Source organism: Anguilla anguilla, chromosome 4 (genome assembly GCF_013347855.1).
Source record: "Anguilla anguilla isolate fAngAng1 chromosome 4, fAngAng1.pri, whole genome shotgun sequence".
Taxonomy (NCBI): Eukaryota; Metazoa; Chordata; class Actinopteri; order Anguilliformes; family Anguillidae; genus Anguilla; species Anguilla anguilla.
The window spans coordinates 14079919-14094732 of NC_049204.1; the positions used below are offsets into that span (position 1 = coordinate 14079919).

A 14814-nucleotide genomic window follows, 5' to 3' on the forward strand; every position below is an offset into this window, starting at 1 on the left:
TATCCCAAAATCGGGATTCTGCATCTTTCTGCAAGCTCTGTTGATGTATTTTTTTTTTTTTTTTTAATTAATTTGTCAACATTACAAATTCAGATATAGCACCTTCAACTCAAGGCAAACAATATCCAAGGTGAGGACATTCCTTTATCTCCTGTTGAATATTGAAAAGTAGTTATAGGTCTATGATGACTACAGCATGTTTCAATTAACTTGGAGGCTTTTTCCTTTGGTCTTAAGGTTTTAATGATCTACATTAATACACCTTAAACAGGATAACTGTACTTCCTCATTTCCTGCAAATCATACAAATGAATGAAAGGGTACTCTAAAGGCAACATCATATAAATTATGAATGTATATTTCAATTTGTATATTCTAGACCATACTGCAGGTCTAATTCATCAGCCCCACATAAGTGGGTGCATGTAACTTAGAATCACGAAAACAGCATGTCAAAAAATGCCATTTCAGCAATAATCCTTTATTTAGCATAATAGAAAAAAATTGCATTCAAATTCTTAAAAATTTAGCTTGCCATCTTGTAACAGCACAACTGTCCAATTTGATGTGTTCTGTAATAGGCCAACAGTAAAAAATGAAAATCAGTGTTCTGCTAAAGGTCTTGACGTATAATCTACTCAATTTTTAAAATTCTGGAAAAAAACATTTCTGTATTATGGGTGAAAAACAGCAAATTATGAAATGTACTCTAGCTCAGTATGCTCTGTTGACATGGATATGGACCTAGACAGGTATTTTGGGCTTGATGACTAAGAGAACAGACTTGAGTGATGTGTTTTTGACAACAACAAAAAAAAGATTTGACTTTGCTTTTCTCTGTTACAACCATAAGGGTATGAGTCATGTGATTCTTTGTGCTAGAATTCCAAAACAGCTACTGCAGTCTTGTGCGCATGGCAACCTTCCAACAGATGTTTTTCGTTTATGCCACAGTCTTTAAACTCTGAAACTAAAATCCAGAGAGGCGATTCATGACATGAGCCTTTCTCTGTAACAGTGATGGAGAAAAAAACAAATAGTTTGGATTGCCCATCCACTAGAAATTTCCAGAATAATAGCAATTACAAAAACTGAACTGAGACATGTGATCTAATTCCATAAATGAGGGGGGCAGAAATGTGTTTAATGTGCTCAGCACATTTCTGAACATGTACACATGAATAAACATATTATAAAAAAAACTGCTAAAGAATACCATTTGTATTTCTCTCCTAATTAACCCCCGGTTTGATTTAATATAATTCAGTCATTTGATGTTGAGGACCTCATTGGAATGCACGGCAAAAATGTGACATTTACACCAGGGGTGTCCAATCTGATCTGAAAAGGGTCAATGTGGGTGCAGGTTTTTGTTCTAGCCCAGCACAAAGACAGCTGATTCAACTTATCTAGGTCTTGACTGAAGACCATGATCAGTTAATTAGCTGAATCACGTGTCACAGTGCTGGCCTAAAACAAAAACCCACACCCACACCAGCCCTTTTTGTATAACATTGGAAACCCTTTCTCTAAACCATGTGATATAAAAGATCCAGTCCGTAGCCTAATAAAACCCTTTCCTATCCACTGTAGCAGTGTCTGGTTGGGTTGTATGGCAGGGCTTCTCCATCCATGGATCTGCCTTTAGCCAGACAAAGGGAAAAAAACATATACCATCCTTTGATAATAACTTCAGCATCTGTGAAGTCAGACACATCTGGCCAAAGGTCTTCTTTAATGTCCCAAGCACACTAAATCTGCTACATCGTCCCTCCTTTGTCGTTTGAAAAAGGTGTCGATCCATGTGGATTACACACTGAGCACATATGAAAGAATTACTACTTGTGCTTTCAGTAGGCACTTTCACACCTGCTAGTAGCCTAAATCAATAGCACGTTGAGTATGTTAAGTTAGAGTCCTTGTTTGGTGTTCCCCGTGTTTTCACCCTTGTTACAGTCCGTGGGGTGCCGATTTCCAGGCTGTATCACGAGAGATATGCAGTAAGAGCATGCTCAACTCTGTCAGTAAAAAAAGGCTGCAGCTAAGGAAATGTAAAAATACCTTATATGTTATGATAGGAAGGCAGTTGTTATGTATCATACAGAATAAAGCTGGAAAAAGTGAGTCATTCGACAAAAAATGGACCCGGCTGTCGGGCCTGTTCCTCAGAATCCCTTCATTTATAATAAACATTTTCCTTACCTATCTGTAACGACTGAAACTGAACCTAGAGCTGCATATATGAAAGTCATTGAGAAATAAATGATCAATGATCATCCAAAATGGCCAACATTTACTGAGGCATTGTTCTCAAAAATAGGGCTAAGAATCTCATTCTGTTTGCAAGATTACAACGGTAACCAACCAACAACTAACTTGTGGAAACTTAGATAAGTCCTTCATATTAAAATGATAAATTAACTTTTATACTGTTATAGTCTACCTTTTTTCCTTCTTAAAGATTTTTGTTGATATAATTTTCATATGTACTACATGCATATTTGGGGCAAAATTGTAGCCTACTTATTTTGTGTTCTTTGCATTCTGTAGTTACTAGTATCAGTATAGTTCAGTTCTGAGTACAATCAGATAAAAGTGTTAACCCCCAAACAGGCAGCCATTTTGGAAAATATTTAGACACTGGTATGTTAAACTGTGCATGATACCATACCTACAATCGGTTTTCATTCATTTAGTACACAAAGACTGCCTAAAGAAAGTATGAGGAAAGCTGGAAAGACAAGCTCAAATTTTAATAGAGAGACCCAACTGTATTTTATTTAATGTGCAGATATATTGCATGAACTGTATTAGGGATGGGTACGAGTAATGGCATTCTATTAAAATGGTGATTTAACTTTTGCAGGCACTACTCTACAGTCAGGTATATAAAGAGAAATAACACACATGCCCAAGCCAATCAGGATTGAGTATTCAGCCAAGCCATTGTGTACTGGTTTTGAGGGCGCGCAACACTTGTGATTTGAAAATAATATTCTTTGTATCATATCTGTCACTGACTGTGTTTACTGACACAATAAACTAAGCATCAAGACTTTATTGTGATGGAATAAACTTGGGTACTGATGTGCATTGTTATTGCATGCATGCATTTTCTAAACAACCAGTGTTGCCGCCCGCCCAAGATGCGTTGTAAAAATCGATTCTTCCCCATGCTAGGAATCGATTTGGAATTGAGGACATTATGCGATCCCTCGGACTGTGAAATAATTGAAAATCACCATCCATAAACTGTATAAAGTCATATAGCCTAATGCTATCCTAGGATATTAACAGCAACCCACAGAATATCACGCACATACACTTCTACAGCCAAGAATGTTCCTCAGCGCTCGTTAGCTCCTGTTGGTTCCAGCACACTGTTAGTTAAGTGCCATCAGTTGCTCTGCACCATAGAGGATGGAAGACCCCATTATTTCACCCTTTTCACAGTTTTTCTAAAAAATGCCCACGAACACTGCCCTGCAATTTCCAATGCATCTCATCCACTGTCAAAACGGGTAAAAAATTAATCATCAGACCATTCAATCACTTTTAATGGCAACAATTGTTTTTGGTTGGAACTTGTCATCCAACATGGCTCTTAGGCTAATACTAGCAGGACCTATTTATCAGCTGAGTGTTCTCATGTGTGTGACATCAAATCACTCACACCGTCGCTGAGCACAGCGGGGGAGATTCCCCCCAACTTTGTCTCAGGCCAATGTAGGTGGTTTGCAGGAATGCAACCCCCATTGGCCCTCATAGAGGGTCAGTTTACTTTTTAGTAGGTGCAAATGTACCTCTTTATATAGGAAATGTACTGATTATGCATAATCACAAATGCCAGGGCTTAATACGATGACAAATGTTGTTATTTAAGTCACAAATCACAATCACTGCCTAAAATGTAAAAAATGAAACATAGTATAATAAATTTGAGAAAAAGATTTTTATTCACACATTAATATATGTTACATGGTAACTGCAGTCACACTTGTTAGGCCTGATTTCAAAATCTTAATGATTTCTTAATGCAAGCTAGCTGGCTAGTGGAAACGATCAAGACTCAATGGCTGTTCGCTCTTGTCTAATCATTTTCAATCAAGCAACATTCTCCAATGGTCTTGCAGCAAGCTCCAAGCAGTCTGATAAAAACCAAAAAGTACGTCACCAATTAAACAAATTAGGGGTGCACCGATCATTAATTTTTATGGGCGATTCCGGTTGCTGATTTTTTTTTTTTAAAGCCAAATCAGTCGATTCCGTTTCTGTTAGCCAAAGTTCTTTTTTATTTTTATTTATGTGAGGGGCATGAATACACCCTGGAAAGGCTGTCAATCTATTGCAGCGCACACGCATCATTCACTCACACACTCATATCTATACATGACCTGTGCTAGTGCTTTATCTTAGGAGACGTTTCAGTGCAACGATGGACGGAATGAAAGAAACATCTGAAAAGTCAAAACATGACAATGAAGTATGCTAATTACGTAAAAACCAGAATCGATAGGACTGATGAAAAATATTACGAAAATGAAACCCACGAGTAATACAACAGACCTTTAATGTCCGCTACACACGCTTTGTATTGTTACCAGATGGCCGACATTTTGAGAAAAATAAAGCAGCAGCATTCCAATGCAGTTTGCGTATTTCTGTCACATTTCTTACATCATAAAACCGCAATACAGATCAGCCAAAATAAAAATAAACCTTGTGTGTTTTGGAGTGGAAACCATAATTGATCGATCAACAAATATTTGGTCTGTTCTGAAGGTAAAACCACAATTACTTTATTAGTAAAGTATCCACTATTCAGTGTTGTGAATGCAGGGTGAGCAGGCTTTGAACCTGAGGTACAAATCTGGCTATAGAGTATATCAGTAGGACAGAGTGCCCTTTGGTTTCTCATGAATGTAAATTTAAAGGCAGTCCAATATAATGCTGTCTCTCCTCACCTCCCCCAGAGCTGTATGCCTATGTGGGCAAGAGTGCGCTGCTTTTTAATGCAATTTATTTTAGGCCTTTGAAAATACCCAGAAGCACTTTACACCTTCATCAAGCTTCAGCCAAGTGATATGTTCTTGTGCTTACAGAGGCAGAGAAGCTGGCAACACAGATTCCATGCGAACGGGTGATTCTTGTCATATTAAAAATATCCATTAGAGTTACTGTTTTTTCCCACATTACCCACGGCATTGCAAGATTCAACGCTTGTCCAGGGAAAGTAAAACCTATTGGACATGTACTACCAAACTACAATACAATATCAAAATACAATGCAATGGTGCCTTGAAAATATTGAAATATTGTTGCTAAACAACAGTCTCCCTGAAGTCATACACTCCCTAAAGTTAACACAATTCAGGTTAATTCACATGAAATGTGATAATGGCCTTCTTTGTGATAGTGATGTTCTGTTTGGGGTGGGAAAAAATGGCAAATTTGCTTCCCTTGCCAAATGCCCATTTTTATTTCAGCTATGCCCATTTGCAAGTGACAATCACGTTGACTAAAAACACCTGTACGGGTGTGTTGCTCAAAGATCCCTGTCTGTCCGGTCCTGTTAGCTTCTACCTCATGGGTCTAAACCAAGGTGGCAAACGGCTGCAGCTGCACTGTACAAGGTGTGAAAATGCTACAGAATTATGTGAGCTGAAATAAACTGAACACTAGCACCTACACTGTAAATGCTAGTCTTTCCTCACTCTGCCAAATCATTCTAAATCCGGACCCAGCTGTTGTAGCAATGTCATTGGCTGGAGGGTTTGCCCCCCCTGCACCCCACCCCCACCCTGCCTGGAGACTGCCCGCTCTCAGCTTAGTGCTGACGACACACTGCTCGCGCTGTAGGTTATGTAACAAAGACCAGCGCACTACAGATCTCAATGGGCTGGCCCCTCCCCTACAATACCAGTCAACTAGTATGTGAGCAAAACGCATAGCTTAGGACAAAAACCGTGTTACCCACACAGGCTTTGTCTTATCAAATTAGATGTCTACTTATGGACTGCATTTATATAGCGCTTTTATCCAAAGCGCTTTACAATTGATGCCTCTCATTCACCAGAGCAGTTAGGGGTTAGGTGTCTTGCTCAGGGACGCTTCGACATGCCCAGGGCGGGGATCGAACCGGTAACCCTCCGACTGCCAGACAACCGCTCTTACCTCCTGAGCTATGTCGCCCCTTATCAAACTTTGTCATTGCCATTCAACTCTTCTGAGCTCTGAAGTTTCTGACAGCATAACTTGAGAAATTAGAGTTAGAACAGAGGTACAACCCAGGCATACATATGGACAACTGCTTTGTTCTAATACAGTCCATTTTTCGTTTCCATTTGGATAGGCTACTTTATGCTTGTCACCTCTGTCAAGTCGGGATTTCTAAATATAGTGGCTGAACAAGGCATAGTAGAAATGCCACTTACCATAAAGTTGCAGTATCGTGCAAGACTGACTACATGCTACTAATTTGACATTTCAGAATCACAGTCTGAAAACAATAGCCTACAAGAGGTTTTTGACAAGTGCCAAAATAGTAGGCTAAGTCATATGAAATCATATTATTAGAATTTGTATATTAGAATTCATCCTGACATATGAAAATGCCAGGTTTTCATTCACACGGCACCAGGATGCAGCTACTAAGAGGAAACCGAAACAAAAGAGCAGTCGAGATAACTTACTATACTCCATATTTTGTTCACACAAGAGGTAGGCCTAATTTTGTGCACAAAAGCAACCAGTACAATGTGAGTAGAGGCTGCTTAGGCAGACTGCATAGCTGGAGTGAAACAGTTTAAACTGATGTTTCTTTGATGTTCTCTTTCAAACGATTACTAACGCTCGTCCTTTTAGGACAAAAGATGATGACGCATGTCTGGTCTATTTTTAATCATTTATGTATGGCCTACTTCATGGATTGCCTGCATCATTTTCAGACAAGATGCTGGGTTCCCTCCAGGCTAAAAGTCGTTCAATTTCACAAAGCCTTAAATAACATATCCTGAGGGAGACCTTGCGGTACACTCCATAGTGTGGTCAATTCTCAATCCATATTGAGGGCCCCATGACGCCACCAAGGCACTGTCTGTACCGTGATCCCATCTCTATCTGTAACCCTCCCTGATGAATACACTTTAATACATAAGGAGGGTATGGCCTACTCTGCTCTCAAAAAAATTGATCTGTTAAACATATTCAGAGGTGATTCATGCATTCCAGATGGTGGTATTTACTGGCCTACAGGATGGATTGTACAGCTTTGTGAACATTGCTTTGACAGAAAGATACCCACAAAGGCTACCATTAGCCTACATTATTTTGAACCTGTGATGTCAACCAGCTCGCCAGTGCTGTACATCTGTAGCTTTTCTAAGAACGATGATAACTGTCACAATCACTTCATGTTTTTTAATTTCATATTTCTCAATCAGGTGATTCCTATATTACAGCAACAATAAGCATAGCCACAAGCAGGCTAGGTCCACTCCAACAAAGCCAATCTAAACTTACACACCTTTGGTTTTTTCCTCTTTATGGATTAGTCACAGAGATACACTTTGACACAAACATTGTGCAGCATTCAAAAACACAGGAAAGAATCTCGGGTCAAGGTGAAAAGCGTTTTGTTCAAAAAATATTTCCAATACAGTGATACACTTTCCAAACAAAGAACATGAATAGAACATGAATATTGTTGACAGACCATAAGGGATTGGCCTGTGGTGCGAAAAGAAAGCAGCCAATGCTACTGTCCATATTGCTTTAATTTACTACGCTGAAAAGTATACTCCTGTCAGTCTATTTCATTTTGGTAGTACATCTTCCTCTCACAATCCACAGTATGGAAATACAATCCAGTTCCCCGGTTTGTTTTTTTTATTTTTTTTATTTTTCACTTTGACTATAGATATCTTTAGTATCATTCTTCGTGCTTAGCATTTTTCCAAGGTTTACACTGTCAGTCTTGCCTTCTCTCAGAACCCACTATACTTTACCCCTACAAGATCTTAACATGTAGGCTTTACTGTAGGTACAGGCAGAAGTCAATTTCATTTGCAAATTTCATTATCTGCGCTTGATTAGAGGACACCCTCTCACAACGTGAATCTTTCTTGCACTGCAGTGAAATGACATCATGCATAACTGTAAATCCGAGTACGTCAGTTTCCCATATATTCATCCTGACTAAGCTTTTACTTAATTACTAAGTAATATGCATTCCTGAATTAGGGCTATAATACCAGTACTACCAGTATTCCAATACATTAAATAGGCTAGTGTAACAAGATTTAGCAACAGTGATGCAAGTCATAAAATGTAAAAAAAATAATAACAATAATAGCAGGCTATTTTAAAAAGGGCTGACAGCACTTTCAAGCACTTAAATCCTAGGTCCAGCCTTGTACTTCTGTCACTGCACAGAGCGAATCTCTGATTTGCTTTGATATATAAAAACACAGGGGCACAGAACAGCTAAATTACAAACAGCTGAACATCAAATTACTATGCATGTGCTACAACTTTTCTTAATTGGGGCATGAGGCTGGTTATAATAATTTGGAAGACTTTAAAAATAAGTGTGCCACTCTTTATGTGAGTGCTCACTAAGCGATTGCTGTCTCTTGTTAGTCTCTTGTTAGCAAGTCATTACTTTGAAATGTCACACTTCTTAATTCAATATAACTCCAATAGAAACAATAACTGCATCAACAAGCTTATTTAAATCCTACAATATACATTCAATAACAAAATTTCACACATATTCTCTGTAGCTAATAAAGATTACGGTAGACCACAGCAGATGTTTAGCAAAATATCATTAAATCTAATGCAAAACTAATCTCACTATATTAAATCTTAATATTTGTATATCAATTGCTGGTCACAAAACTCAGTGAATATGCTCAGATAGCGATGTATAATATCCCCGAATCTAATAACAAAAAGTCTTTACCTCTGCATTTACATGACACCTCATACTACCGCGGTGACGGTAGGCTACTGTACACTGCGTGTGCATATAAAAGAGAAAATTAATCCGTAGATCGGGCGTTTGACATTTTTAACAAAACAACTTCATAGTTCAGTCTTGGTATCACACGAATAAAAGGGACAGGCCCAATTTTCAGTCCTATTGTTAAAAACAAACAAAAAACAATAACCTAATAAGGATTCGGAAATTGTGTTTCCCATATGCATCATAATAATGCGTACGAAAAACATTTCACGTGAACCCCACGTTTCCAACCACCTGGTTTTTGTAAGCACTCATAAAAAACGCCCCATGAGTCGAACTCTGCAAGATCGTCCTTCGCACCTTCAGATGCGCCGTTGAATCGATTATTAATTTGTACAATGCAAAAATGTGGGTATGCAGAACTCGCCACACAATAGCATTGTTTAAACATGCAACGGCACTCGTCTTACCTTCTTCGCTATGGGCTATAGAATATCATCACTGAACAATGCGCTGCGGTCACCGTTAGCTAATATAAGCCAGTTACTAACCCTCCACCCTTGAAACCCCTCGCCACCCCGAATAAATATAACTGGGCCTTACCTCTTCCAAAACGTTGACGGTATTCCGACAGCTCTGCAGGCGGGTCGTGAAGCTGGACGTCGTGGGGGAGTTATAATCCTCCGTGGTCTCCGAAAGAAACTCGGATACGGAGATCTGATCCGGCATCCTTCAGCACGAAATCGCCCAGAAAAGGATGGGAAATGTATTTTTTCAAAAAGGAAAAACCTAAATCATTAAAGACAACTTAAGATAACAAAAATCTGATGTCTCTTTTTGAATATACTCCCTAGATGCCTATGCAAAGAACAATCTGTATTATATAGTTAGCTAACGTTAGCTTAAAAATGAACCCCTCTCGAACAAGCACGTCTTCTGAGTTGTTTTTCCTCCGGCTTCGCTATCCCCTTGATGATGGGGACTCCACACAGTGTTGCCTTCCTCCCCTTGTCTTTTCCGTCCTCGTAGCTTGAATTTCACTCTTTTCCACAAGCACAATGGTTTAATTATTTCTCCTTACGCCTCCAACACAAGCTGTAGAACGGGCAAACAGATGCCCTCATTACTTTTTACGATGTTCAATTTTACTATTGCTGTGATCGTGATATGCAATCCTTAGTATCAAATTATTTGTCAGATGTGCAGGGTTTGATGCCTCGTGTAAAGCGTTTTTGGTCGGTTGTTCTTTCTTGGTTTCTATTTCTGACGATCTCTGCTTTCTGACACTTAACGTTACACACGCGCGCACACTCTTGCTCTCGCTCACTCTCCCTCTTTCACCCACCCACAGTGAATCACGGGGACAAACAAGGAAGAACTCTGCGCATGCTTAATATCACAAACAATATAGTCAAAGAGAGACGCCCAGTGTTCAAGTAAATGCATTTCCTTTACAAATTGAGACCATGCCTTTAAGTTAACGGTTCACTACTAACGCAAGTTAAAGACGAGTAAATTATGCATCAGGATGTTAAAGACATTTGGGCAGTAATTCGACCATTATTAGCCCGCATCTAACAATATGAACAATTACATAATCCTAAAAACATTCTTAAAATATAGATAGCGTAGCACTGACCAAGCAAGTTCCCTATAAAATTTCAGTAGCCTTTGATTTTTCTTAAGAAAAACATCTGAACTGAATGCATGAAAATAATGACTGCTAGAGGAGTGGCAATTCATGCAAGCAATGACCAGCGCCACCTTGAATTAGTAATTCCAGTGAATGCTTTCCAAGGCTTTCGAGTTATGAACATTTTCATATGCCAAGAACATATATTTTCTTGCATCATGTATACAAATATTGTCGTTAATAAATGATCCAAAGAACAACATTATTTGCTTAAAAAGACAGAAAAGGTAGAATCGCTGGACCTATCAAATGTATTATGTACAGATTAAAGGTACATAATTCCTATGCCCACCTACATCTGTAAATCGGTGTATACACTCCCTTCCCTCTCGTGCCGAGTTTAGGACCTGTGGGTTACGCGTTGCAAGTGCGTAGCCTACAGGCGGAATAACACCCTGAAAGTAGCCAATAAAATGTTTTCGAATGTCTAAAACTTAAATTGTCAAGGACTTGTATCAAAATACACAGGCTACTTTATAAAATCCGTTATAAATCATTTATAAATCCTTCATAGCCATGCTTCAACCACGCAGATTATAACTCCATATTCTGCCAAGCCTATCATTTAAATTTATTTGGAATGCAGTATCCAGAAATTAGTAAAATGTGATCTTAACAGGATACGTCTTGACGCATCTCGGCTGGTAAAACAGCTAAAATTATCTTACCGGTTCCATAAAGAATCTTTTGACGAAAAACTTGACAAGCGTGAAGATGAGGATCTCATGACTTTGTCACCTTAAAATAACCTAAATGAAATAGAATAAACACAAACCACGTAAGATAGCTGTTTAAATGGTCATTTTTATAAGAGGAACATTTTGTCCACCAATCTACCGCTTATAAGAAGGTTTAAAAGCCTATCGTAGCCCGTTTAATAAAAAAGGCAACACGCCTACTAATGAATATTATCGTAATGTAGCCAGCTCATCTGGTCAGATTTATATCTTATAAAAATGGCCATTAGGTTTAATTCAGTAAGCGGGTGGTGGAAATAACGTAACTATTTTTGTCCTCGTGCGGTCAAACAAAAGGCAAACGATAATAGCATTAATTTATAAAATAAAAATTAAAAGTAGGCTACGTTGAAAAGTCTGTTACAGATCAAACTGGCACGCCTATCAATGGTGAAATTAAAACAGGAATGACAAAATTAATAATAGACGTTCAAACTGCCACGCCTCAATAACTTACCGAGAAAGCAGCGACGTTTCCCCCGACCCACACTTTATACAATACAAAACCCAAAAATATGTTGATGCAATATCGAATGTGTCCAGAAGAAGACCTCATATTCAGTTCATTTTGCATGCATTCCTTAATCCTACGAGAGTACAGAGGAATCGTGTTACTTTAGCCTACTTCCAAAAGTGGTCGCAGACTCGCAGAAAGCAGGCTTCTATTCTTCTCCTGTGTGTCCCGTGAATAGATCAGCAGCAGCAGCCAGACGGGGACAGGAAGGGAAAACCGACCATGTGAGTATGAAAAAAGACAGTTACAATGGACAGGATCTAGGAGTAATAGCACGGGAACTGAGGAAATCCAGAAGTACTCAAACAGGAAATATGAGATCTGGGTAAACACTGTGGTCTGATATGATGTTTCCTCGACTTTATTCTTCTTCGATTCTTCTTTATTCGTTCTTCTCCAATAAATGTAAAAAATAAAACAGTCACACAAGCTGCGCATGAATATTTCGTTTTATTTAGTCACATTCCATAGCCACTGAAGTTTATAATTGCATTCTTTGCCTGACGCATCGGTCAAAGTGCAGAATGACTGTTGGCTCTTGCCGTATGGCTAGGTCATTCGGTATGACGGATACCAGAAAAACTGATGATTGGCTACTTGAAGGAAAGTTGGTATGCGTAATTCTTGTGGATCATGTAAGATTTTAATGACCATCTTTGCATAACTTATTTGTGACATAAGCAGTAGCAAAATAGTTCAACCGACAAAACAGAATATAATTATACCAAGTGGTTGGCACCTGTCTGGTGCATTGATAAACAAATGGCTTAATATTAATTGGATTTATCATTACCACTGTCATACTCACCACTAAAAACAAATAGGGAAATAAAGTCAGCACTCCACTCTTGCTGTCTCCAAATTTTATTTTCACTCATAGAGAGAGAGAGAGAGAGAGAGAGAGAGAGAGAGAGAGAGAGAGAGAGAGAGAGAGAGAGAGAGAATATTTTTCAGGACATATACTTTAGCCAGAAAGTAGTCACACTGCAGGTCTGAGTTGTGTCCACTGTGAGAAACAAATATCAGATCTGAAAAGGAGCTTGTTCTGCCAAATAAACAAGGTCGAACAGTCATGGGCAGAGTAACACAATTTCACCCATCACTGCAGTCAGGAAGAATGGCTCTGTATCACACTACATGCTGACAAATTGATCTTGGAATGAAGCGATTCCAGCCATCCTGCCACTCCTTACTCAGTGGGGTTGCACAGTGCTTAGGCCTACAGCACACTGAAGACACTGCAACATCGCTCAGGGCTCACTTAGGAAGTTAAACTAAAGTGAGGACAGTCTGAAATGACTAAATTGTTGAGAAAAAGAAAAAAAAGTATAGTCTACAAAAAGGACATATTCTGTCACAGCACCCAATCCAAATATATTGTGTGTCTGCATGATGCTGGTTGGTGCCTTTGAGTAGCTGAATTCTACCATTCTGATTCTTGGTTGCATTTACACTGTAATACACCAGAAGGGCTTTGTTGTAAGGCAATGTTCTTTCTTTTCCACCCACTTTGCTTGTCTGCTATGTTTGTTAATGTGAATGCAATATTTATCAATGATTAATGGGTTGACCCGTGATGTAAATATTGGGTTGCATGCTGGATAAAGATCACAGTAAAATTAGAATAGTGTCATACAGCATATGGAGATAGATAGATGGAGCTAGATAATTGCCAATGAATCCACCAAATAAAAAAGACTGGGAGGAGATTTCCCAATCTTTTAGTTGCAAATTCAATCCACTTTGAATTTCCTGTGTTAACTCTTGCTGTTTGTGTTCTGAATGATTTAGGATTGTTTTTTTCTTTACTTAACTAAAAAAAAAAAAAGAAAAAAGAATCATATTCATTTGAGTTTCTCTGCTTGTGTGAACCCTCTCCTCTACATTCTTCTGCTTTGTTCTTATTCCAAACTATCCCAAAATACTGGCAGAAAGCCCCAAAGAGAATTGTCATCTTGACCGCTTTTTAGCACTTACGTTCCCACGTCTGTTCTTGTAATGCAGTAATTTAAAACACTCAGTGATTTGGTTTTAGCTAAGTGCGTACTCTTTTAGTTAACGACATGTCCTTATCTGTGCTTTATTTAGAAGTATCTTGGGGTGGAACAGTTCTCTCAAGTTCAGTTGTATTCTTTCCAAATCTCAGGCCACACAACAGCACCAGGGCAGAAAATAGGACAATGAAACATGATCACCACTTATATGGAATGGAGCGTACAGCAATGGAAGTAGTGTAAGCAAGGGGGAAACTGGCCAGCTGGAAGAGATTAGAAGGAGACTAAAGCCGCGTTTCCACCAAAATTACCCGGAACTTTCAGTCCCAGGAACTACTTTACCAGGAACTAAAAGGTTCCTTCAGCCAATGGTTGTCTGCGTTTCCACCGGGGTCTAAAGTACCGCGAAGATTAGGCAAATTAGCCCACTGACGTTGTCGTCGGTCCATCTGTCATATGATTTCTTCTGTAACCCCATACTACCACCGAAGTAGCCTACATTATTTTCTAATAACCGGGACAGCCCGGAGGGGTTTATTCCACTTATATACAACGGGTTACCAACAATGACTATATATGGTTACTTTTGTATTTATTGATTTTCATATATCCTCTCAAACACATTCATTAACAGCAGAAAACATGCACACGTTGTAAACAATTTACTGTTTTATTACTTTCTCGTCGTCAATTCCATATAGGCTAATCGCAAAATGACAAGAATAGAACGAAAAGACTTGCGTGAAAATGTAAATTAGCAGTGGTGCAGCCACCGTTTGCTTTCCTTCGAAGTTACTGCTAGCCGAGCAGCGAAGTGTGCCCTCCAGATGCGAACTATGCACCATAAATGAGTCCATAGTCTTCCTGGTCTTTTCGTGGAATTGAAAAATGGCAGTAAAATTGAGTAA

At 38.8% G+C, this 14814-nt stretch overlaps 1 protein-coding gene across 5 annotated transcripts in view; it reads right to left on the reverse strand.

The window, feature by feature from the left end:
• Window positions 1-12097, reverse strand: part of asap1b (ArfGAP with SH3 domain, ankyrin repeat and PH domain 1b) — a 107101-nt gene extending 95004 nt beyond the window's left edge. For 3 of the 5 annotated variants that reach the window (XM_035413495.1, XM_035413494.1, XM_035413493.1), the window contains exons 1-3: window positions 11856-12096; window positions 11330-11410; window positions 9572-9698 (exon numbers count right to left, since the gene is read on the reverse strand). In XM_035413495.1, coding sequence (XP_035269386.1) covers window positions 9572-9698; window positions 11330-11388 — 186 coding nt within the window. In that variant the 5' untranslated portion in view covers window positions 11389-11410; window positions 11856-12096. Of the gene's footprint in view, window positions 1-9571; window positions 9699-11329; window positions 11411-11855 lie in introns of all 5 variants that reach the window. The other 2 variants (XM_035413492.1, XM_035413491.1) reach the window with 1 other exon arrangement.
• Window positions 12098-14814: the final 2717 nt, after the last annotated feature.